Below are 26350 nucleotides of genomic sequence, written 5' to 3'. Positions count from 1 at the left end.
CTATTGCCACAACACCCATAGAGTGGGAATATAACCTGTGGAGAGTGCAGCGTGCCATCGAGCCCGCAGCGTGGCAAGCACAGCGAACCCGCAGGAGGCTTTGTTGCGCTCCCCCCACTCCCCCCCCCGGCATCGCCGGTCACACGAGGCATGATACTGCTGTGACTGCGCAGTGTCCGTTCATATGGCATAAAACGTGGCAGACACAGAGATGAAAAAAGTGGATTTCAGAAAAACACATTGCAGCACAAGTAAAAACACAAAAGGGGGTGGGCAAAATGGCCAATGCATGTGAAAATGGGTAAATGACCGCAGCCTGGGGCATATTCATCACGAAAAAAATGTGCAATGAGAATTTTTAGTTTCCATTTCTCATTGTATTTTCTCAGTGCTTTCACGATTCATTATGCCCCCATGAGAAAATGATCACTGTCGAAAAACAGGTCTTATTGAGAAGACCATTTTTCGAAAAAGTGGTAATTTTCCCCTCTGGCAGCCGGAGTGCCCAGCAGTAGAAAGGGTCACTGCAGCCACAGCACCTCCGCCCAGACCCCTCCCCTGGCTTGCATGTATCTGGCTTGTTGGGGCTGGCCGGCTGGTCCTATAGCGGCAGCACCCCCTGCCCCCCTACCACCATCCGCGGCATGTGTCTGCTGGCTGGCTGGTCCTGCAGCAGCGCCATCCTCACCGCTGGCACCTGCTGCTGCTAACCCTCCCCCCCCGCCCCTCCCCATCCACTGCCGCACAAGCTGCTTGTGCTGAGATTTGGGGGGCTATTCACCATCTCAGGAAAGCGAACAATTTCACGTTCAAACTCCGGAAAAAATGCTTTTCCGGAGTTTGATGAATGTCACAATTTCCACATTCCCTGGGGAGTGTAGATGGGACATTTAAAGGATAATGAATATGCCCCTTACTGAGCTGCAATATATTATGTATTATCCCATTGGTGAATAGCCCCATTGGCGTTTCTATAATGGGTGCAGTGTGTCCAGGGGGGCCCCACAGCACACACGCTGCACCCATTTCTCCTATACTTACCTTTCCGGAGTACATCGCTGACCGTGTGTGGGCCCCCTCCTCTCTTGTAGCCGTCGCGCCGCTACTAGCGCTCTGAGCACTGTAGACTCTGGCACAGTGCCAGAGTCTACAGCGCATGCGCAGGACTCCGAAAAAATGGCGCGGCGGCCATTTTTCGGAGTCCTGCGCATGCGCTGTAGACTCTGGCACTGTGCCAGAGTCTACAGTGCTCAGAGCGCTAGCAGCGGCGTGACGGCTACGGGAGAGGAGGGAGCCCACCCACGGAGTCTGCACACGGGTCCCCTCCTCTCTAGAGACGCCGCTGAATAGCCCTGATATTAATATTTGCCTACATCATCTGGTAACAGCCATGCCAGGTTTACGTGGTGAACAGGCCTCTCATTGGAGGTCATTCAGAGTTGTTCACTCTTTGCCGATTTTCGCAACGGAGCGATTAATGCGAAAATGCGCATGGTACGCAGTGCGCGTGCGCTAAGTATTTTAGCTCAAATTTAGTAGATTTACTCACGGCAGAACGAAGAATTTTCATCGTTGAAGTGATCGGAGTGTGATTGACAGGAGTGGGTGTTTCTGGGCGGAAACTGGCCGTTTTCAGGGAGTGTGCGGAAAAACGCAGGCGTGCCAGGAAAAAACGCGGGAGTGTCTGGAGAAACGGGGGAGTGGCTGTCCGAACGCAGGGCGTGTTTGTGACGTCAAACCAGGAACGAAACGGGCTGAGCTGATCGCAGTGTAGGAGTAAGTCTCGAGCATATTTTCATAAAACTAGTAATGTGATTGAAAACATATTTGCTGTAGTCTGTAAATATTCATATAGGTTCCCATGGTTGTCACCACGACGATCTCCATGTTGCTTTCGAAGGATGCTGTTAATTGCGTGAAAATGGAAATCTGCCACTACCCTGAGGATTAGTCACAAATCCCACAGTGACTAAGCTGCCTAGCAAAAGCCAACAAACACGTTATACAGGCGGCTTCTAAGAACTGCACGATAATCCTTCATGTCTCAATCTCTTCCCCTGTTCTTCCAGTTTTCCACAAGTACCTGCCAGATGACAATGAAATCCACAGTCCAGTTGTTTGCCTGTCTACAATGGCCTGTTCCAATACGGGTGTTCCCACATAATACTTCACACATTGGCCCTCATTCCGAGTTGTTCGCTCGCTAGCTACTTTTAGCAGCTTTGCACACGCTAAGCCGCCGCCTTCTGGGAGTGAATCTTCGCTTTGCAGAATAGCGAACGAAAGATTCGCAAAATAGCGAATAGAATAGCGATCAGAAATTTCTTTGCAGTTTCCGAGTAGCTCAGTAGTCAGTTTCGTTCCTGGTTTGACGTCACAAACACACCCAGCGTTCGCCCAGGCACTCCCCCCGTTTCTCCAGCCACTCCCGCGTTTTTCCCAGAAACGGCAGCGTTTTTTCGCACACACCCATAAAACGGCCAGTTTCCGCCCAGAAACACCCACTTCCTGTCAATCACCAGAACGAAGAAATTTCTTCGTAAAGCCGTGAGTAAAATACCAAACTTCTTAGCAAATTTACTTGGCGCAGGCGCTGTGCGAACATTGCGCATGCGCAGTTTGCGGAAAATCGCTGCAATGCGAAGAAAAATAACGAGCGAACAACTCGGAATGAGGGCCATTGTGTACATTTATTAGAAACATCTCAGAGCCATTGTCAGTCGAGTACTGTACAATAAAATCCAACTTGCTGGCGGTGGTTTCCTCAATGCTCACAGTAACATGGTTGCCAAGTTTTTAAGGGCTCTTTCTTGAAATGTACGGCTGGAGTCCTCATCTTTCCCTTTAATAGGATTAATTGAGCCAGGGCAGTCTGACTTAGGGGGTCATTCCGAGTTGATCGCTAGCTGCATTCGTTCGCTGTGCAGCGATGAGGCAAACAAAACGGCACTTCTGCGCATGCGTATGCGGCGCAATGCGCACGCGCTTCATACAGTTGCAGCGAACAATGTAGTTTCCCACAGGGTCTAGCAAAGCTTTTCAGCCGCACTGCTGGCCGCAGAGTGATTGACAGGAAGTGGGCGTTTCTGGGTGTCAACTGACCGTTTTCAGGGAGTGTTCGGAAAAATTCAGGCGTGCCAGGAAAAACGCAGGCGTGGCTGGGTGAATGCAGGGAGCTACTCTAAAACTGCACAAAAAAAGTTTGCCGCCGCTCTGCAATCCTTTCGTTCGCACTTCTGCTAAGCTAAAATACACTCCTACTGGGAGGCGGCCTAGCGTTTGCACAGCTGCTAAAAACTGCTAGCGAGCGATCAACTCGGAATGACCACCTTAATCCCCTGCTGTAATGACTTAATCCCCTGCTGTAATGACTTAATCCCCTGCTGTATTGTTCTCTCTCTATTGTATTGCAGCTGAGAACAATAGATGAAAGCCTTATGCTAATAAACCTTGGTGCACCTAGACACAGCAGAGAAGCCTAGATGAGCAAGGCTCTGCCTGTATCTCCCTTTTTTACCAGGCGATGCACAAGTTAGCTCATACTTACCTTCTGTTTTTATGGCTCCTCTCTAGGAGAAGCCCAGAGAGGAGACGCTTTTGGGGGGAGGGGGCTTGGGCCGGGCTATTACATAATTGGGTCCCACCCCTGTAGCGGGAATATGCCATGATTTGTGAGTCAGAGATAAGAGGTGGGGCTAAATGACGCATTTCTGCATCATTTAGCCCTGCCCCCCTCAAAACGAAGCCACGAGTCCATATGTTTTCATACTGCCCACTTCACTAGGAAGTGTGTGGGATACAAGCGAGATGGCCACTCCTCCTCCTGTGGGTGCGTCAGTAGGCAAGTATGAGTTAGCTCCATGAAGACAATAGTGAGCGGTGTTGGGAATGATGTGTATGTAAGTGCTCATATTGCAGAGTTATACTGAATAGGCACTCTCCATTGATTGACTCAAACTAAGAAATGGGGCGTAATGGCACAGATGTTGTCATGAATCTCGATTGCTCCCATCACTTCTCTTTCCAGACTGGATTAAGGGAGATTGCCAGCCTTGAGATTGGGAGTGACCAATACCTCATTAGCTATATTATTATATATATATATATATATATATATATATATATATATATATATATATATATATATATATATATATATAGCAGTGTGCGGTGACCGCGATTAGACTTGTGATCTACTGATATAGAGGGTATATATCCGTAATTATATATACTGTGGGGACGTGACTGACATTAACCCTTTCAGACCCCCACCCATTATCCGGTTGTGGCAAGCCATGAAAGCTTAAAGCTTTTTATTTAATTATTATTGTACTCAAAATAAAGTAAGTAACGTTCCACAAAGACATTTCTTTAGGCCAGAATGCATGAAGTTATGCATATGTACGTCTGTGCCACTGCCAACATGGCAGTTGTAATGATATGGAATGTACTGGAATGGAATGTAAAGATCAGACAGGCTGGAGGGCTAGTAACGATTTATCTATGCTGTAACTGGATATATGCGCAAGCGAACTCCATGCTGTACTATCTATCAGGGCTCCAGTATACCCACCCTCAGGTTCTAAAGGTGTACACCATGGCAGTACCTCTCACAAAGTAACACTTTCTGCCTGTACATTAGAATCAATACATCAGTGCGGTTTCCCCATTTGGGCGCGCAGACATGTGAGCAAGCCCCCAAACAAGCTGTATTATCCTCCAAGGGATTCTTTATGCGAGCCATCACAATGGTAGATCCGGCCCGCTGCATGCTCCAGGCCTTAGCAATGTTGCTGTGCTGAGTAAACACTGTTGTAATAACCAGGGGAGTGGTAGCATGGGCTGAGCCTGCAGGCTATACACCAAGAAACTGCAAACATCTTTATAATCCATGTTTACAAGAAGACAGTTTTTACTAGAAGATTGAGGCCTGCTTGTGTAAAGGGTGAGACTGCTGGATGGGAGCGGCATGACCTGTCACACCTCCTGACTAAACTGTGTTACCTTGAACTTAAAAGGTTGACTCTCAGGTCGGCACTGCTAGTTGTAATCTCTGGTTGGGTTCTGGATCCGTATTCTCCCCTGCATTTCTTCTTCATAGTTATTTTGTGCAGTCTGATTGCTATGACGGAGTAGAAACTCAGCTACTTGTTAGAGCGCCGTGAATTACGTGGTACACGCTATGGCAAAACATGTACAAGTAACGGACATCTGTGATTTGGCACACAAATGGGGCAGATGTATTCAGCCTGGAGAAGGGATAAAGAGTTATAAAACAGTGAAAAGTGCAAGCTGATAATGCACCAGCCAATCAGCTCCTAACTGTCATTTTTAATACCCGTAATGATTGGCTGGTGCGTTATCACCTTGCGCTAAGCACTGGTTTATCACTTCTCCAGGCTTAATACATCTGCTCCATGACCTTAATGTAGACCTTATAGTGAATAATTGCACCGCTCCACATCCACTTACACTGGATACTGGTATAATCCAGAATTCAATTCATATTACTTACACTCAGCTGCAAAGCCCTCTGCAACACACAGTCATATCTCCTCTGAAAATACTCCCCCTGCTTTCTCCCTCTTAGATCTTCCTCTGAGCCTCACCTTTAGTAACCACCTCTCACTCCCACCTGCAGGATTTCTACCGTGCTACTTCCCACTAATGGAATTCCCCACCCTGCCCAATCAGACTCTGCCACAGTATTCAAATCTTTCACTCTATGAAATTCCTACTCCCACTTATACCACCCACACCAGTGCACCCTCACACCAGTCCCAGGGCAAAATTTACTAAGAATCGTGTTTGACTTCTAAACAAATCGCTGGACTTAGCTGGCGGTTTAGAAGCTCAAAAATCATAAAGAGCATTTTTGAGTGTCTGTTTGGAACCGGTGGTGACCCTTATCGTTTTAGGGCGTGTGTGATTTAAGTCGGATTCTACATGTAAGATAGAATTCGCTGACAGGTAGACGTCTGAATCCGGTGACAGTCTGCAAGGGCTTCAAAGTACTGAGCTGTGCAGGCTTTGATGTGTTTAGAAGTGAAGAAAGGGTTAAATCTAAGGGGAAAAATTGGTTAAGCTGCTATCCCCTCACCCACTTGCCGTTAAGACACAAGGGGGTCAATTCTCGTTTGTCTGCATCATACCTCGTTCACTGTCTTTTACTCTGTAATGTGCGACAGGTATGCCATTGTTATGTCCGTTTCTATGTTTTTGTATTTTCACTGCACGGCGCCGAGAAAACTCTGTGGTGCCTTAAAAATAAATGATAATAATAAAAATGTTATCACCAATCTCACGCAGGTGATTTGCTCAGTGGCTCAATGTGGACCAGTGTGGCTTCATCCACAGGGCAGAACTCCAGTATCATAACATAAAAATCGTGCACAAGTGAGCATCAGGGAACAGCGAAACAACTCCCCCTGGGTTTTCTGCAGGCCACTCCCTTTCAGAGATGCAATAGCACTGTGCGGCCACCCTAAGGTATAACACCCCCATGTCACCTCTCTAGTAACAACATACTGGCTATCTCTCCTGGAAGGTATGGGAGAGTCCCCAATTTAGGGGAGCTCTTCCGGTGTCCTGACAAAGTCGGACAGTCCCCCGGTCCCAACGCACTTGTTGACTGTAGTGTGTGGCCAGAAGGTTGGATTTAAGTAAAATGCGGCAAATTGCGGCTTTGAATGGCAACAATGGAGGCACGATGTCGTGTAGCCCCGGAGATCTGCGCCCGTGCAGAAGAGTGTGGCACAGTATCTACACAAAGAGTCTACTAGGGTTCTGTGTGTTGTGTTGTGTTGTGTTGCCGGCTAGAGAAACTGCTCTTGGACCCCCCTCTGCTATTGTCCAGCCCTCTACTGGAATGCATGCCAACCATCACCTCTATAGTAACACTATTCTCCCCCAACCCCTGGGGTAATATACTGTATTTATTTCCATTCCCTGTCATATAACACCACCACAGCCAGTGAGAGATTTAAAGGACAAGCCGCCCTTAGGAACAACATCATTGGTTGCCCTCCATCACATCACTGCCCCCTTCGCCACCTTCATGTCGGGGCCAGACTGTGATACCCCCAGATTGCAAAAGCATCCTCATCCCCACAATAATTTGCTGCCCATTACCCCCCTGCCACGCCAGTTGCAAAATAAAAAAAACAAAAAGTCATAATGGAGGAAAAAATTAATCCCGACCTCTCATGTTGTGAAGCCTGCTGTACCACGCCCCCTCCCCCCAAGCATGTTGCGCCCCTAGGCAGATGCCTGATGTGCCTAGTGGGAAATCCACCAGTGACCCCAGTACAGTACCAGTGACCCCAGTACAGTACCACATTTTTCCCACCAATCCTCTAGAACACATTCCCCATTTAACATATTCACATTCTTTATTTAACATATTTACATAAAGAAAACCTTTCAAGTGCAAAGAAAGCCCTTAATCTGAATAAACATAATAAGATAAAATGCACACGCCTTTAGCATTATCATTACGCTTATATTGGTTTTATCTATTGTAAGCTACTTTTATTATGAGTAAATAAATACTGTATATGCATAAGGATAATGCACAGGGTTATGCACTCTTATACTGTACTTTAAAAAGAGAACCCAGATTTGAAGTGTTGTGCCGGAGCGGTGGAGAGGCTGGGTGAGCCAGTGGTCAGATGCATCCATTTGGCTATTTGGCATTTTTTTTAATCATACAATGCTATGGGCTCCCCAATTTCTTTTTGCTTCTAAATTTAGGGCTGTAATACAGCACTTTTGGCTTGGAATTAGAGAGTTGTTTGGGTATGGAAAGAACACCTATACATTTTGTTGGCACTGTGTACAGGTAATTAGAGTAGCTTAGGGAGGGTGGTTCTGGAATTTGATAAACTTGCCATGCAGTGATGTGACTAGCGTGCGGTGCACCCTACAAGCTATAGAAGCGCACTGTGCTCCCAGTTAGCAATATCAACCACCGCTTTGCCTCCCAGATGGGAGAATTTGGTGTAGCTTATAGGGTTGGTGTAGTGTACCATATATGGTATGTAGTGTAGTAATGTATTGCAATATATAGGGGCATGTAGTGCACTGATCTGGTGTAGCATATAAGGGGATGTAGTGTAGTGATGTAGTGTAGCATATAGGGTATGTAGTGCAGTGCATAGGGGCATGTAGTGTAGTGATGTATTTCAGCATGTAGGGGATGTTTTATAGTAATGTAATGCAGTGGCTAGGGGAATGTAGTGCAGTGATGACGTGTTATGATATAGTGCAATGTATGGGGAAACACAGAGGAGCATGTAGTTAAACATGCTGGTGGGGCATGTGACCCATAGGGCATTTGAGACACATAGGGGAATATTGTCCAATAGTATCCCCTTTTTTCAAAACTTTTGATAATCTGATTATTTTAGTGTGATAGGGTTGGTTTGTTTGTCTGTTTTTTGTTTTTGCTTTGTGGGGTTCTTTTTGAGGGGTGGAGGGGGGGGGGGGGGGGGGGGAAATTACTGCCTTGCCCCAGGTGATGAAAATCCTAGTTTCGGCCCTGTGTGTGTGTGTATATGTATATATGTATGTATATATGTATATATGTGTGTGTATATATGTGTATGTATATATGTATATATGTGTGTGTATATATGTGTGTGTATATATGTGTGTGTGTGTATATATATATATATATATATATATATATATATATATATATATATATATATATATATATACATATATATATATATAATACACACACACACACACACACACACACACACACACACGATGAGCGGGTTCGGTTCCTCGGGATCCGAACTTCACCCATTTTACACGGTTCCCAGGCAGACTCGGATCTTCCCGCCTTGCTCGGTTAACCCGAACGTCATCATCCCGCTGTCGGATTCTCGCGAAATTCGTATTCTATATAAGGAGCTGCGCGTCGCTGCCATTTTCATTCGTGAATTGGAGATGATAGCGAGAGGACGTGCAGCGTTCTCTCAGTTTCTGTGCTCAGTGTGCTGCAAATATCTGGGCTCAGTGTGCTGCAAATATCTGGGCTCAGTGTGCTGCAAATATCTGGGCTCAGTGTGCTGCAAATATCTGGGCTCAGTGTGCTGAAAATATCTACGTTCTCTGCCTGAAAAACGCTCCATATCTGTGCTGCATTGTAGTATATAGTAGGAGGACAGTGCACAATTTTGCTGACCACCAGTGTATGTATGTATGTATGTATGTATGTGTATGTGTGTGTGTGTATATATATATATATATATATATATATATATATATATATATATATATAGCAGTACGGTACAGTAGTCCACTGCTCTACCCCTGTGTCGTCAAGTATACTATCCATCCATACCTGTGCTGCATTTTAGTTGTGCGCAGTATATAGTAGGAGGGGACAGTGCAGAATGTTGCTGTGACCACCAGTATATATATATAGCAGTACGGTACAGTAGTCCACTGCTGTGTCGTCAAGTATACTACAAAAGTTCAGTAAAATGACCCAAAAATCTAAATTAAAAGCGTCTGATGAGAAGCGTAAACTTGCCAATATGACATTTCCGACATTGAGTGGCAAGGAACGGCTGAGGCCCTGGCCTATGTTCATGGCTAGTGGTTCAGATTCACATGAGGATGGAAGCACTCATCCTCTCGCTAGAAAAACTGCAGTGCCACTCCTAGATGGGCCAGGTGTTTGTGTCGGCCACTTGGGTCGCTTAGCTTAGCCATCCAGCGACCTTGGTGCACCTCTTTTTTTCTTTGCATCATGTGCTGTTCGGGGACTATTTTTAAATCTGCCATCCTGTCTGACACTGCAGTGCCACTCCTAGATGGGCCAGGTGTTTGTGTCGGCCACTTGGGTCACTTAGCTTAGTCACACAGCTACCTCGGTGCAAATTTTAGGACTAAAAATAATATTGAGGAGTTCAGAATATACTGGAAATGAGTGGAAATTATGGTTATTGAGGTTAATACTATGGGATCAAAATGACCCCCAAATTCTATTATTTAAGCTGTTTTTGAGGGTTTTTTGTAAAAAAACACCCGAATCCAACAAAAAATTTTCAGGGAGGTTTTGCCAAAACACGGCCGCGGAACCGAATCCAAAACCAAAACACAAAACCCGAAAAATTTCCGGTGCACATCACTAGGCACTGTACTGACGAGATGTATGCACAGAGCACTGCCGCCACATCAGCCAGGTACCTGCTGGTCTCCTTTCCCCCAATCTTTTGCTCACAGTGCCAGTGATCAGTCCTGTCACTCACCATTTTCCAACTCTGGAGCCCCAAACGAAGGAGGAGGACAGGACTACAGTGACACTGTGGGGGGTGCAGACAGGACAGAAAACTGGGCAGCAGCATCATGACGTTATTCTGATCCGGGAAAGGAGAGACCGAGCTTGGCGGCTGGCGGTGGATAGAAGACTCGGGTGTGAGCACCTCTCCCCCAGGATACAGCCAGGCTTCCTCTGCTGGGCGCTGTAACCTTCTCACGGTATGCAGAGACCCGCAGCGCCGTGGGAGATGGCTTATTCTCCTCTGCGGGGGAAGGTGTGTGCGCACGATGTCCTCCAGATTTTTCTCACAGCGGGTGATGAACAAAATCGGCAGCCTCATCCATTTTGTTGTTAACGGAGCTGAGCTCCGGACTCTTCCTGGATGGTCACATGACATATTCAGGGACTCCAATCATAGCTCAAGCCACTGTGAGGCATGCCTCACTTGGCTCTTTTTTCAGTGTTCTTATTGGCCTCTGTGTAGTCCTGCCTCGCTCTACAGGCAGCGCTGCAGCAGTCCCTAACTTTGAGACGTGAGGCAGAGCTGTTGATGCCTCAAGTCTCCTTTCTTCCTATAATTCCAGAGAGCTCCGCAGATCTGGAGCGTTTTAATTATACAAAATGATTACTTTAATACAAAGATGATGCTTATAAGTTATAAATATCGTCTTTGTATTATTCTAATAATTTTTATAGTCAAAACTATGGAGTATAACAGGGTGTTTGACAGGTGAGGCTCTGCCTCCCCTGCCTACCCTGACTGCACGTCCCTGATTACATAATGTAATGTTTGACTATTTAAAGTTGCATGCCCTAGTCTGTGTATGTGTGTGTCTATAAACATATATATAGAGAGAGAGAGAGCAAAATGCGTCCTGCCCCTTTTGTGCTGCCCTGCTAAAACAGCCTGCCTGGTGCCCGATGCCACCATGTGAACAGTTGCCGCGCGCATGGCATCTATTTACATTAAATGAAGAGCTTGGGGGAAGCCCGGCACCTCCAGAGGGAGCTGACCACGCCCCCTTTATGCACGCGCGCGAAGTACCCCCACAGCACTGGCGCCGTGCCCAACAAAAATATTCTCCAATTTACAGTACAGAACCATGGTTAAATGGTATACGTTCAGGATCCCGGTGAGGGGGGCATGGCTATATGAAAGCAGTAATACAGATCCCAAATCAATATATAGTAGAGATGAGCGGGTTCGGTTCCTCGGAATCCGAACCCCCCCGAACTTCACCCATTTTTCACGGTTCCGAGCAGACTCTGATCCTCCCGCCTTGCTCGGTTAACCCGAACGTCATCATCCCGCTGTCGGATTCTCGCGAGATTCGTATTCTATATAAGGAGCCGCACGTCGCCGCCATTTTTCACTTGTGCATTGGAGATGATAGTGAGAGTACGTGGCTGGCGTTCTCTCAGTTTCTGTGCTCAGTGTGCTGCAAATATCTGTGCTCAGTGTGCTGCAAATATCTGTGCTCAGTGTGCTGCAAATATCTACGTTCTCTGCCTGAAAAACGCTCCATATCTGTGCTCAGTGTGCTGCAAATATCTGTGCTCAGTGTGCTTTATTGTGGGGACTGGGGACCACCAGTATTATATAGTAGGAGGACAGTGCAAAGTTTTGCTGACCATTGACCACCAGTATTATACGTTCTCTGCCTGAAAAACGCTCCATATCTGTGCTGCATTGTAGTATATAGTAGGAGGACAGTGCATAATTTTGCTGACCAGTGACCACCAGTATATAATATATAGCAGTACGGTACAGTAGGCCACTGCTCTACCTACCTCTGTGTCGTCAAGTATACTATCCATCCATACCTGTGGTGCATTTCAGTTGTGCGCAGTGTATATATAGTAGTAGGCCATTGCTATTGATATACAGGTTGAGTATCCCATATCCAAATATTCCGAAATACGGAATATTCTGAAATACGGACTTTTCTGAGTGAGAGTGATATAGTGAAACCTTTGTTTTTTGATAGCTCCATGTACACAAACTTTGTTTAATACACAAAGTTATTAAAAAATATTGTATTAAATGACCTTCAGGCTGTGTGTATAAGGTGTATATGAAACATAAATGAATTGTGTGAATGTAGACACACTTTGTTTAATGCACAAAGTTATAAAAAATATTGGCTAAAATTACCTTCAGGCTGTGTGTATAAGGTGTATATGGAACAGAAATGCATTCTGTGCTTAGATTTAGGTCCCATCACCATGATATCTCATTATGGTATGCAATTATTCCAAAATACGGAAAAATCCGATATCCAAAATGCTTGGGACCAGAGGTATTTTGGATAAGTGATACTCAACCTGTATTACTGGCATATAATTCCACACATTAAAAAATGGAAAACAAAAATGTGGAGGGTAAAATAGGGAAAGATCAAGATCCACTTCCACCTCGTGCTGAAGCTGCTGCCACTAGTCATGGCCGAGACGATGAAATGCCACCAACGTCGTCTGCCAAGGCCGATGCCCAATGTCTTAGTAGAAAGCATGTAAAATCCAAAAAACAAAAGTTCAGTAAAATGACCCAAAAATCAAAATTAAAAGCGTCTGAGGAGAAGCGTAAACTTGCCAATATGCCATTTACGACACGGAGTGGCAAGGAACGGCTGAGGCCCTGGCCTATGTTCATGGCTAGTGGTTCAGCTTCACATGAGGATGGAAGCACTCATCCTCCCGCTAGAAAAATGAAAAGACTTAAGCTGGCAAAAGCACAGCAAAGAACTGTGCGTTCTTCTAAATCACAAATCCCCAAGGAGAGTCCAATTGTGTCGGTTGCGATGCCTGACCTTCCCAACACTGGATGGGAAGAGGTGGCGCCTTCCACCATTTGCACGCCCCCTGCAAGTGCTGGAAGGAGCACCCACAGTCCAGTTCCTGATAGTCAAATTGAAGATGTCACTGTTGAAGTACACCAGGATGAGGAAATGGGTGTTGCTAGCGCTGAGGAGGAAATTGACAAGGAGGATTCTGATGGTGAGGTGGTTTGTTTAAGTCAGGCACGCGGGGAGACACCTGTTGTCCGTGGGACGAATATGGCCATTGACATGCGTGGTCAAATTACAAAAAAAATTACCTCGTTGGTGTGGAATTATTTTAACAGAAATGCGGACAACATTTGTCAAGCCGTGTGTTGCCTTTGTCAAGCTGTAATTAGTAGGGGTAAGGACGTTAACCACCTAGGAACATCCTCCCTTATATGTCACCTGGAGCGTATTCATCAGAAGTCATTGACAAGTTTAAAAACTTTGGGTGACAGCGGAAGCAGTCCACTGACAACTAAATCCCTTCCTCTAGTAACCAAGCTCCTGCAATCCACACCACCAACTCCCTCAGTGTCAATTTCCTCCTTAGACAGGAAAGCCAATAGTCCTGCAGGCCATGTCACTGTCAAGTCTGACGAGTCCTCTCCTGCCTGGGATTCCTCCGATGCATCCTTGAGTGTAACGCCTACTGCTGCTGGCGCTGCTGTTGCTGCTGGGAGTCGATCGTCATCCCAGAGGGGAAGTCGGAAGACCACTTGTACTACTTCCAGTAAGCAATTGACTGTCCAACAGTCCTTTGCGAGGAAGATGAAATATCACAGCAGTCATCCTGCTGCAAAGCGGATAACTCAGGCCTTGGCAGCCTGGGTGGTGTCAAACGTGTTTCCGGTATCCACCGTTAATTCACAGGAAACTAGAGAATTGATTGAGGTACTGTGTTCCCGGTACCAAATACCATCTAGGTTCCATTTCTCTAGGCAGGCGATACCGAGAATGTACACAGACGTACGAAAAAGAGTCACCAGTGTCCTAAAAAATGCAGTTGTACCCAATTTCCACTTAACCACGGACATGTGGACAAGTGGAGCAGGGCAGACTCGGGACTATATGACTGTGACAGCCCACTGGGTAGATGTATTGCCTCCCGCAGCAAGAACAGCAGCGGCGGCACCAGTAGCAGCATCTCGCAAACGCCAACTCGTTCCTAGGCAGGCTACGCTTTGTATCAGCGCTTTCCAGAAGAGGCACACAGCTGACAACCTCTTACGGAAACTGAGGAACATCATCGCAGAATGGCTTACCCCAATTGGACTCTCCTGGGGATTTGTGACATCAGACAACGCCACCAATATTGTGCGTGCATTACATGTGGGCAAATTCCAGCACGTCCCATGTTTTGCACATACATTGAATTTGGTGGTGCAGAATTATTTAAAAACGACAGGGGCGTGCAAGAGATGCTGTCGGTGGCCCGAAGAATTGCGGGCCACTTTCGGCATTCAGCCACCGCGTGACGAAGACAGGAGCACCGGCAAACACTCCTGAACCTGCCCCGCCATCATCTGAAGCAAGAGGTGGTAACGAGGTGGAATTCAACCCTCTATATGCTTCAGAGGATGGAGGAGCAGCAAAAGGCCATTCAAGCCTATACAGCTACCTACGATATAGGCAAAGGAGGGGGAATGCACCTGACTCAAGCGCAGTGGAGAATGATTTCAACGTTGTGCAAGGTTCTGCAACCCTTTGAACTTGCCACACGTGAAGTCAGTTCAGACACTGCCAGCCTGAGTCAGGTCATTCCCCTCATCAGGCTTTTGCAGAAGAAGCTGGAGACATTAAAGGAGGAGCTAAAACAGAGCGATTCCGCTAGGCATGTGGGACTTGTGGATGGAGCCCTTTAATTCGCTTAACCAGGATTCACGGGTGGTCAATCTGTTGAAATCAGAGCACTACATTTTGGCCACCGTGCTTGATCCTAGATTTAAAACCTACGTTGTATCTCTCTTTCCGGCAGACACAAGTCTGCAGAGGTTCAAAGACCTGCTGGTGAGAAAATTGTCAAGTCAAGCGGAACGTGACCCGTCAACAGCTCCTCCTTCACATTCTCCCGCAACTGGGGCTGCGAGGAAAAGGCTAAGAATTCCGAGTCCACCCGCTGGCGGTGATGCAGCGCAGTCTGGAGCGAGTGCTGACATCTAGTCCGGACTGAAGGACCTGCCAACGATTACTGACATGTCGTCTACTGTCACTGCATATGATTCTGTCACCATTGAAAGAATGGTGGAGGATTATATGAGTGACCGCATCCAAGTAGGCACGTCAGACAGTCCGTACGTATACTGGCAGGAAAAAGAGGCAATTTGGAGGCACTTGCAGAAACTGGCTTTATTTTACCTAAGTTGCCCCCCCCATCAGTGTGTACTCCGAAAGAGTGTTTAGTGCAGCCGCTCACCTTGTCAGCAATCGGCGTACGAGGTTACTTCCAGAAAATGTGGAGAAGATGATGTTCATCAAAATAAATTATAATTAATTACTCCGTGGAGACATTCACCAGCAATTGCCTCCAGAAAGTACACGGGGACCTGAGATGGTGGATTCCAGTGGGTACGAATTAATAATCTGTGAGGAGGGGGATGTACACAGTGAAAGGGGTGAGGAATCGGACGATGAGGAGGAGGTGGACATCTTGCCTCTGTAGAGCCAGTTTGTGCAAGGAGAGATTGATTGCTTCTTTTTTGGTGGGGGCCCAAACCAACCAGTCATTTCAGTCACAGTCGTGTGGCAGACCCTGTCGCTGAAATGATGGGTTTGTTAAAGTGTGCATGTCCTGTTTATACAACATAAGGGTGGGTGGGAGGGCCGGACAATTCCATCTTGCACCTCTTTTTTTTCTTTTTTTTTCTTTTTTTTTCTTTCATTTTTCTTTGCATCATGTGCTGTTTGGGGACTATTTTTTGAAGTGCCATCCTGTCTGACACTGCAGTGCCATTCCTAGATGGGCCAGGTGTTTGTGACGGCCACTTGGGTCGCTTAGCTTAGTCACACAGCTACCTCATTGCACCTCCTTTTTTTTATCTTTGCATCATGTGCTGTTTGGGGACTATTTTTTAAATCTGCCATCCTGTCTGACACTGCAGTGCCACTCCTAGATGGGCCAGGTGTTTGTGTCGGCCACTTGGGTCACTTAGCTTAGTCACACAGCGACCTCGGTGCAAATTTTAGGACTAAAAATAATATTGTGAGGTTTGAGGTGTTCAGAATAGACTGGAAATGAGTGGAAATTATGGTTAATGAGGTTAATAATACTATGGGATCAAAATGACCCCCAAATTCTGAGATTTAAGCGGTTATTGAGGGTTTTTTGTAAAAACACACCCGAATCCAAAACACACCTGAATCCGACAAAAAATTTTCAGGGAGGTTTTGCCAAAACGTGTCCGAATCCAAAACACGGCCGCGGAACCGAATCCAAAACCAAAACACAAAACCCGAAAAATGTCCGGTGCACATCTCTAATATTTAGTAAAGCCCCACATGCTACATGATGTAATATGTGACCCAATATAGATTTCTGCCTCAGTGCACTAATATATAGGTTTTACAGTTTCCATTTTTTAATAAATAGCACAGATTCACCAGCCCTCCCGCACCCCAAACGTTTCTTTTGTCACTTACCTGCTCTCTACTTCTCCTGTCTTGTCTCAGTGATGCTTCTCACAGGCTGGCCGTGGGTCTCTTGCTTCCTGTCTCAGGCTGCCGCGCTTCCTGGGTATGAGATGTTATCATGATGGTCTCACAGCCCTGTGTCAGTGACACCCGCAGGATGAGGGTCTGTGAGTAACTGTCAGCTTCGGACTGGGTGCACCCCCTCTTCCCCACACAATCGCGGCCTGCTAATCCCCATCCCCTCACGTGGCTTTAAAGCAGCAGTGCCCACCTGGGAAGTACTTTGCCCCAGGTGGCTGTACCTGTTTAATTGTACCTACCGGCAGCTGTAAGCTCTATCGTAGGGGAGGGTGGGTGCAGCTGCAACATCCAGCCTGGTGAAGGAGGGGGGAGTTGTTCTATCATCGGATGCTGCAGCCTCCCCAGAAGAGCACATGCAGGCAGCTCATATGCTGCTGAAGGGACTGTCCCTCATACTGCTACACAGTGCTCAGCAGGCAGGGATGCAGAGCAAGGTGAGTGCCTCTCCAGCATCCCTTTGCTGAGCAGGTAGCGCCGGCACTGGTAGATAGCAGTATGTGGGAGAGATGTACTAAGCTTTGTAGAGAGATAAAGTAGAGATAGATAAAGTATCAGCCAATAAGCTCCTGTCATGTTACAGGCTGTATTTTCAAAATGACAATTAGGAGCTGATTGGTAGTTTATCTCTCCAATTTATCACTCTAAGGGGTACATTTACTAAGCAGTGATAAGAGCGGAGAAGTGAGCCAGTGGAGAAGTTGCCCATGGCAACCAATCAGCACTGAAGTAACATCTATAATTTGCATACTATAAAATGATACAGAGCTGCTGATTGGCTGATGCGGAAATATCTCCACTGGCTCACTTCTCAGCTTTTATCACTGCTTAGTAAATGTACCCCTAAGGCTTAGTACATCTGACCCTGTGTGAGAAAGTCACGAGAAGTATGGGATTTACTCAGATTACATCTTTCTTTAATGATGCTCTCCTCTATGACACATTCACTCCCTTCTGTGAAAATGCAATACGTGCCCTAGTGAGCCTCATATAGTGCCCTCAGGCTGTGTATTATGGATCAGGGATTACACCAGCAGTTGGTAAATCTGCCTTCTGAGGCCGATTATGTACTGAGACACTGGGCGCCATTTGTACTGAGATGCTGGCACCATTTTATTGCCTGGAGGAACGCAGGCGCAGACTGTGCCACTCCCCAAAAACGGTCGTGACACGTCTGCATTTTTGCCACCACACCCTGTTACCTCCCCCAAAAGCTCTTTGACTTTCAATCACTTTGTGAAATAAAAAATGTCCGCAAGACTACGGTGATGGTTCTTGCCGCATGCACAGTGCAACCAAAAATCGCTCAACTGCAACAAACATCGGCATAGCATTCAATTCTGAATCATAGCCATGCATTCATAGATCCCAATATCATCTAGATGTGTTGCACAATAGCTACGTGATCTTATAATGTGCTGGTGAATTGCCGTTGGGACAGTGTGGAAACACCAGCAATTACAGCCGGCCTGATCTCACCCTGGACTTGCTGAGTTTTTTTTGTACACAACCCTATGTGCCGAGAGAGGAATCATGGCTAATTGAATAGAGAATGTGTAGCACACAGAATTAATTGCGATGCTAATTAATGTGATGTCAATCAACGCATTAACTTTCACTTATTCAAATGTTTCTGCGACATCTCATTTTTCTCTCTCTCTCCAGAGCTGGATTCCCAAATTATTTAAAAAGAAAACATGTACCACATACATAGAAGACAACAGGCCTGGAAGGTAAGTTGCTTTTTACTTGTTCATTATTTACTCAGCTGTGTCGTCATTACAAGGTGCGGTGAGGTCAATGGACTGCAAAGCCTAATTCTAAACATAATGGCCCTCATTCCGAGTTGTTCGCTCGGTAACTTTCTTCGCATCGCAGCGATTTTCCGCTAATTGCGCATGCGCAATGTTCGCACTGCGACTGCGCCAAGTAAATTTGCTATGCAGTTAGGTATTTTACTCACGGCATTACAAGGTTTTTTTCTTCGTTCTGGTGATCGTAATGTGATTGACAGGAAGTGGGTGTTTCTGGGCGGAAACTGGCCGTTTTATGGGTGTGTGTGAAAAAACGCTGCCGTTTCTGGGGAAAAACGCGGGAGTGTCTGAAGAAACGGGGGAGTGTCTGGGCGAACGCTGGGAGTGTTTGTGACGTCAAACCAGGAACGAAACTGACTGAACTGATCGCAGATGCCGAGTAAGTCTGGAGCTACTCAGAAACTGCTAAGAAGTGTCTATTCGCAATTCTGCTAATCTTTCGTTTGCAGCAATTTTACTATGCTAAGATTCACTCCCAGTAGGCAGCGGCTTAGCGTGTGCAAAGCTGCTAAAAGCAGCTTGCGAGCGAACAACTCGGAATGACCACCAATAAGAGGTGCAACCATGCTGAGACTTGTAGTGGCACACAAACGAAAAAAGAAAATGCGACAAAAATGTGACAAAAAACTCTCCAAACATTACTAATTACAATAAGCCGTCTATTAATTTATTGTGCTTGACATTAACTATAAACTTTAAGCTAGCTTATCAACTAAAATAAAGACACGGACACAACTGCGTTGGATTAAATGGTCATTGAATTTATTAATTGGAATGACCTCACTCGTAGTGGGTGGCCAGGAAGACGCTACCACTAACCAGCTCTAGTCACGATCTTACAAAATGGCGTCGACTAAACGCCCCAACTGTCATGGGTGCGACTGAAACGCTGCATCTATATATATCAGCATAACCTGTGTTGTGAAGGTCTCACCACCCCTTCCTATAGCAGAGTGAGGACGCTCCCCGAGGAAGCGCCCCTCGCCCCCCCACAAGGGCAGGACACACTCACCGTCCTTCAAAAGGGGTAAGTGCCCCACAACACCACTTATGCTACAAGTGACCGCTGGCCAGTAGCGCCTTCCCGCCACTGCCAGTTTCAGAGAAACGCAGCCCTCCAACCCAATACGAATGAAATCCAACCAGAACCAACTAATCAAACAAGAACAAAAGACCCGTCAAAACAACTCCCATCCCTAACTACAAAGATAACAAACTAATCCAGACAAGAAAACAGAGCCCTCAGAAAAACTCCAATCCCAAGATGGTAGAGATGTACACCATCCTTCCTAAAATAAAAGGGGCTCTGGAGCACCAATAGCAGATGTCTAACTGCCAAACCGCCAGCAGCCACACAAACTTCGACACAGCAAAGTTAATCTTCTTCCTAGCCCTGTCAAGAACTGTGACGTTCCGGGATCCCCTCCAGACAAACCGAGGAATAATGTCAGACCAAACCAAGCGTACACCAGGCCAAAGCAAGCTAAGTTCCCCCAAATCCGCCTGAATCCGAAGGATAAGATCTATACCCTTAAGGTGACCCACATCGTTACCACCCAGGTGCAGCAGCAACCATTGGGGACGCCCCCAACGCTGCTCCTGCTGAAACAACAGATCCAAAATTCCAGACCACCTGAGACCTCTCACACCTAACCATCGCACTCTGCGACCACCTAACAACTCAGATGACCTATCAGCAAGGGAATGACGCTCGGCCTAAAACACGTAAGAATGGCCAACTACCCAAATCTGTTCGGTGGAATCAGTGGACACTGTAAAAGAAAAAAGTAGCCTAGCTGTCAGGCAGTGCCCATAAACGGGGAAGTAGAAAAGTTTGACCGAACCGAACAGTTGGTAACAAAAAACCCAAGTGAAGGGGAAAACTTAAAAAACCTCCCGTGGACCTGAAGTGTTAGCCAATTGTAATTAGGCCCCCTTGGAGGAAATTTTTAAAAAATCCCTTCACACCTCCAATTGTGGAACGCTAACCATTCCAAAATTGGCAGGTAAACAACGTTTTTGGGTTAGCGCAAGTAGCGCAACATTAAGCCTTATCCAATCTAATATAAGACTTAAACGCGGCAGACTTCCATCGACCCATTTCCTGAATGGCTGACGGTGGAAGGCCGCACGCTGCAGCGCAAGTTGCCGCACAGATGCGGAAGGAATGCGTCCCATATTCAGCGCTATTAAGCCCCAGGGAGGCCAAACAGCGCTTAAACACAGCGGCAAACTGAAACCGAGTAAGAGGCAATGCATCCCCGTGCAGCAGTACTTGAGCACCACAATTAGGCCGTAAGGGCAAATACATTTGCGCGAGCAGTACAGGGCACAAGTCGTCATCCTCCTGAGCCTTCAAAGTCACCCAGCGTCCTCGACCCAGCTGGTCGGTCTTGGAACGGGGTAACCTACACATAACGACACCGTCCTTGAGCACCAGGTCCCTGAAAAGCATGCCTGTATCAGTGGACCGTTTATTAGTGGCCACCAGCTCGTCGCCAACCCGAAAGGCCCCAAAAAATGCGAAGGAAAAGGCTGCACGGAAAAGGGACGCCTCAAACGCGGAATCAGTCACCGCCGGCAGAATCGCCATGAGCTCGTGCAATAACTGCGTGTCAATAGGTCTGCGCGTATCTGGCTGGGATGGACTTAACCTTGCCCAACCCCTGAGCGCCTTGGATAAAGTAAACGACCTGATGGGGTCCGTCCCCTGCTGCAACCGAGCATGGAACGAAATCCCCGCCAAAGCCGCGGACATGGATGCCTTGGACCTACAAGTCTGGTAACACTCCCAAACAAAGGCCAACAAAACATCCTCCTCTGACTTACCCCCGGCCCCACACCTAAGCTGGTGCGCCTGCCACTCACGCCAAGCCGCAGCATATGCCCGATGGGTCGAAGGAGCCAAGGAATTCAGCCCCAAGCCGGCTATGCCAGTTCTATAATCTGCCAAACAGAAGTTGGACATGTCAAGCCTAGGGCCTCCGCCCAGGGGGCCAACATGCGAAACCTGGCAAAGTCGAAACGCGACAGCGCATCAGCGATGCCGTTCTCGACCCCAGGCAGCACGTGCTTCGCCGTGAAATTGATGTTAAAACGTAGACATTGTAACACCAAAAATCTCAACAACCGCAAAGCCTGTGGCGATGATGCAAGTTGATTGTTTACCGCCTGCACCACCCCCAAATTGTCGCACCAAAAGACGATCGTCCGGTTCGCCAACTTGGAGGCCCACAACTCCACCGCCACAATTATCAGAAACAGCTCCAATAAATGTAGGTTAGCAGTAAAACCACGAGATACCCAAGACTGGGGCCAGGCCGAAACACACCACTCGCCTTGGAAAAAAGCACCAAAACCCGTAGAACCTGCAGCATCCGTGAACAGCTCCAGGGAAGAATTAGCGACGGGCCGGAGGGGCCACAACAATTCTGAATAAAAGGTAACCAAAAAGGTCGAACAAGTTCTAAGGTCGTCCTTAATCTCACGAGACAGACGAATGGTGTGATGCGGCCTAGTCACTCCAGCCGTGGCCCTTTCGAGCATACGGCAAAAAACCCTCCCCATGGGAATGAGCCGGCAAGCAAAATTAAAGGAGCCTAAAAGAGACTGCACCTGACAAAGTCTAACTCTACACTTACTCAAGCAGTCCTCGATCTGTCCCAAAAGCTTCCTGACCTTGTCCGCAGGAATGCGACAACAACCCGCGCTAGTGTCAACCTCGATACCCAGATAAGAAAGGCAACACGTGGGTCCCTCCGTCTTATCGTGGGCAACAGGCACTCCCAGAACCCTGAACAAGGCGACCGCCGAAAAAAGGAGCTCCTGGCAAATGCTGCTGTCTCTTGGGCCTACAAAAAGAAAGTCATCAAGATAGTGGGCGATCCCAACGTGCCCAGTTCCCGCAGAAATGCACCAATGCAGGAACGAGCTGAATTTCTCGAAATAGGCGCAAGAGACAGAGCAACCCATCGGCAAACATTTGTCCACATAGAAAAAACCGCCTAACCGAAAACCAATTAACCTGAAAGAGTCGGGGTGAAGGGGAAGAAGGTGAAAAGCGGACTCAACATCTAACTTGGCCAACAGTGCTGCGGGCCCAAAACCCCGAATCAACTCAAGTGCCTCATCAAACAACTGATACCTGACCGTGCAAAACTCCTCAGGAATGGCGTCGTTAATGGAGCCCCCATGTGGGTAGGACAAATGCTGGATCAAGCGGAATTTGCCCGGTGCCTTCTTGGGAACTACCCCCAAGGGGGATACGCATAACCCGGGCAGAGGCTCACATGTGAAAGGGCCGCACATGCGACCTAACTTCACCTCCGCCTCCACCTTATGCCTGACCACATGGGGAAACTCCCTTGCCGACTTCAAATTCCTGCGAGACACGACCTGAACTGATTCCGAAATGGGCAAACGAAAACCGCAACTAAACCCGGCTAACAAGAACTCGGCATCCGCCCTCTTGGGGTAACTGTGCAACCATTTAGCCAACTCCGGTACAACTATAGGTGAGGGTGCCCTATTTCGCACTGCTGGCAGCAGCACCCCGGTCGGCCTGCTTAACCCCGCCCCTGGACTTACAATCCTTGGCAGGGTGATTGGCTCCACAGATGCGGCAGGAGTGACGAAAACGACAGGCCGCACCCCTAGTGCATTTAGAGTCGTTAAACGCCGCAAAACACTTGCCCTTCGCTGCCGTCCCAGGGACATTCTTACCCCCCGAAAACTTCCTTTTGGTCTGCCCCTCAACCGTACTACCCCCTTGGTTGGAAACCTCCATCCAAACCTCGACATCCTTAAAACCCAAAGGTAACGTCGGATTGCCATCCTGATTCTTACGGAATTTTTCATCATAATCCCTCCAAACGGAACCTTTGTACTTTAAGAATATCTCATTAATCAAAAACACGTATTTCAGCACATTCAGATGTTCGTCTTGGCGAGTTTTCAGGTAAACAGCAGAAAAGACTAAGAAACCTCTCAACCAGTGATGAAAACTTCGGAAAGCATTTTCACCGACACCCCCCGCCTTCTTAGCCTTTTCAAAGTCCTTCCTCATGTCGTCCGTGAGAGTGAACAGGTCGATAAATTTCCCTTTAACTATTTTCTCCTTCATCCTCTTCCGTAAGCCCCGAGTAACAGCAGTGTTGGCGCAGCGCACCATCTCCGATAACAACAGCGGCTCGTCAGGAGCCGCCGCCTTTTTCGGCACCTTGTCCTTGCCCACCACCTTGGCGACATCGCGCGCAACTAATTTCGCAAGCTTGCGCGGGCGTTTGGGCGAATCAGACCCCTCGCTGCTACCAGAGGATTCAGATGATGACACAACAGATGAATCGGCCGCAACATCATGCTCACCAGAACCTGAAGGGCCAGGGGTGTCGGCCATCTCAGCAGCCTGCGAGAGACCAGGAAACGAAGTACTGGCACCTGCCGGAGATGGGTCCGCGTCTCCGCGCCTCCCGGATCCGTCCTGCACCGGAGCAGCCTGATGGGCCGAAGAGCTGTCTGCGCTAACCTCGGGAACAGAAACAAGCGGTATTAAGTTACCAGGAACGTCAGCCAAACCAACCAATGGACCGGGGAGGGGGCACGGCGCTGATAATGTCAAATTGTTAGGGTCTCCTGCCCTGTGCTGCCACGTCGTCATGGCAACCGGGAGACAAGTGCTAGTGGAGTAACCTGAGCGCAGCTGATACTCCGGTTCGGGTCTTTTGCTGTGCAGTGGTTATAGGCTCTGTGCACGGCAGGGGATCCGGTGCTGGTTTTTGTGCTCACAGTCTGTGAGGTCTGAGTGGGGCGTGGACAGCACCTGCTTTATAAGGCCTCTTTTCAGGGTAAGCAGATGCTGCTGAATCTTTGTTGGTTAGTCAGTTCATGAAAGTTAGCCAGTACTGTGTAGCTTTGTATTTGTTTGTTGCTTACTGCAAATAGGCCTGGGGATTTGGTATTACACTCTGCCAATCCAGACCTAGCAGTAAGACTGGAGTCAGTCGTTTAGCTTGCTGGGGTTCTGTTACTACTCTGTGAACTTAGCAAGTTTGCGGCTGTATTCTAAGACTTGCCTGTCTAATCCTGTCTCACTGTGCTAGGTGTCAGGGGTCAGTTTAGTGGCAGTAAGCTAAAACCTGTGCACTGCAAGTGAGAAATAGGATTGTGGAGACTCTCCTTGTGTCTATCATTCCATCTCTGACCAAGGAGTTTACTGCCACACCCGTTGGTAACCCTTTAGGGTTTTGCTGTTGCCCTTAGCAACAGCATTTCGGGTTCTCTACGTATTAAAACACAACATCTTGCTTTTTCCATCTGTGCAGTTCTAATACAAGGGAGATACCCAGTTCCTTAGCCTCTGGGCTTCTCTGTTCACTTTGTGTGTATTTTGTTACCCTATTACCTTCTGTGTACGTTATGTCATATTTCCCAGTTTGTCTGTGAGTCCATTTGTTTTGCATAACAGTTCAAACACCAGTACATTCCTGCAGACACTGGAGTGCATAACAGTTCTGACACCAGTACTTTCCTGCAGGCACTGGTGTGCATAACATATTCAGCAGCCTAATACTCCTGTTGAAATTTTGTGGGAATATGGAGCATACCCCTCAAAATACGTTGCAACAGGTGGTCGATCAGGTGCAGGTCCTGACTCGACAATTTAATGATTTGTCCATTAAAATGCACACCTCCCAGGCTGCTGGCGGAGCTCCCGCAGCAGCAGCACCTGCAGGGGTTAAGGAGCCGAAAGTAAATCTCCCGGATCGTTTTTCTGGAGATCGCTCGCAGTTCTTTTGTTTCAAGGAGAGCTGCAAGCTATACTTCCGGCTTAGGCCTCAGTCTTCTGGGTCGGAGATTCAGCGGGTGGGCATAGTGATTTCCTTGCTACAAGGAGACCCACAGGTCTGGGCATATGGGTTGCAGCCTGACTGTCCGTCGCTTAAAAGTGTTGATGCTTTTTTTACGGCACTGGGCATGTTGTATGATGACCCTGACAAGACGGCCTCAGCCGAGGCTCAGATTTCGATCCTTAAGCAAGGGCGAAGGCCAGTTGAGGTTTACTGTACGGAGTTTCGGAGGTTGGCCCATGATACCCAGTGGAATGACCCAGCCCTGAGACACCAGTACCGAAGAGGTCTTTCTAACCAGATAAAGGACCAACTGGTACAATATCCCTTGCCTGATAGCTTGGATCAGCTCATGCAGTTATCCATCCGGGTGGATAGACGGCTGAGAGAGCGTAGGCTTGAAAGGGAGACTGAGATTTCCTTCCTTCCCAAGGGAACCTCAGACTCTGAGGAATTTTCTGAGGAGCCTGTGCAGATTGGGGCTACCCGCCTCTCCTCGCGTGAGAAGACGCGGAGGAGACAGCAGGGGTTGTGTTTGTACTGTGGGAATAAAGGTCATGTGGTAGTATCATGCCCAGAAAAGCCGGAAAACTTCAGGGCCTGAGGGTGATGGGAAATATCCTGTCAGGCCAGAAGTCAGAATTTCCCAAGAAGACTTTTATCATTCCGGTGACTTTGAAGATCCTCGGTCAAACTGTCAAGACTGAGGCCTTTGTGGACAGTGGGGCCGACGGGGTTTTTATGGACCGCCAATTCGCCCTGAAACACTCTGTTCCCTTAGTACCCTTGGCATCGGAAATTGAGATTGTGGGTTAAACGGGGAACCATTATCCCAAGGTAAAATTACCTCTTGCACTAGCCAGATTTCTTTGTTTATTGGAG

At 47.5% G+C, this 26350-nt stretch overlaps 1 protein-coding gene across 1 annotated transcript in view; it reads left to right on the top strand.

The window, feature by feature from the left end:
• Window positions 1-26350, top strand: part of TRPM4 (transient receptor potential cation channel subfamily M member 4) — a 211149-nt gene that overhangs the window by 21713 nt on the left and 163086 nt on the right. Inside the window, exon 2 of the mRNA XM_063942435.1 lies at window positions 18475-18542. Coding sequence (XP_063798505.1) covers window positions 18475-18542 — 68 coding nt within the window. The remainder of the gene's footprint in view (window positions 1-18474; window positions 18543-26350) is intronic.

Source organism: Pseudophryne corroboree, chromosome 10 (assembly GCF_028390025.1).
Source record: "Pseudophryne corroboree isolate aPseCor3 chromosome 10, aPseCor3.hap2, whole genome shotgun sequence".
NCBI lineage: Eukaryota > Metazoa > Chordata > Amphibia > Anura > Myobatrachidae > Pseudophryne > Pseudophryne corroboree.
Note: the sequence above shows the minus strand (reverse complement) of the source record. Positions and strands in the feature narration are given on the sequence as shown.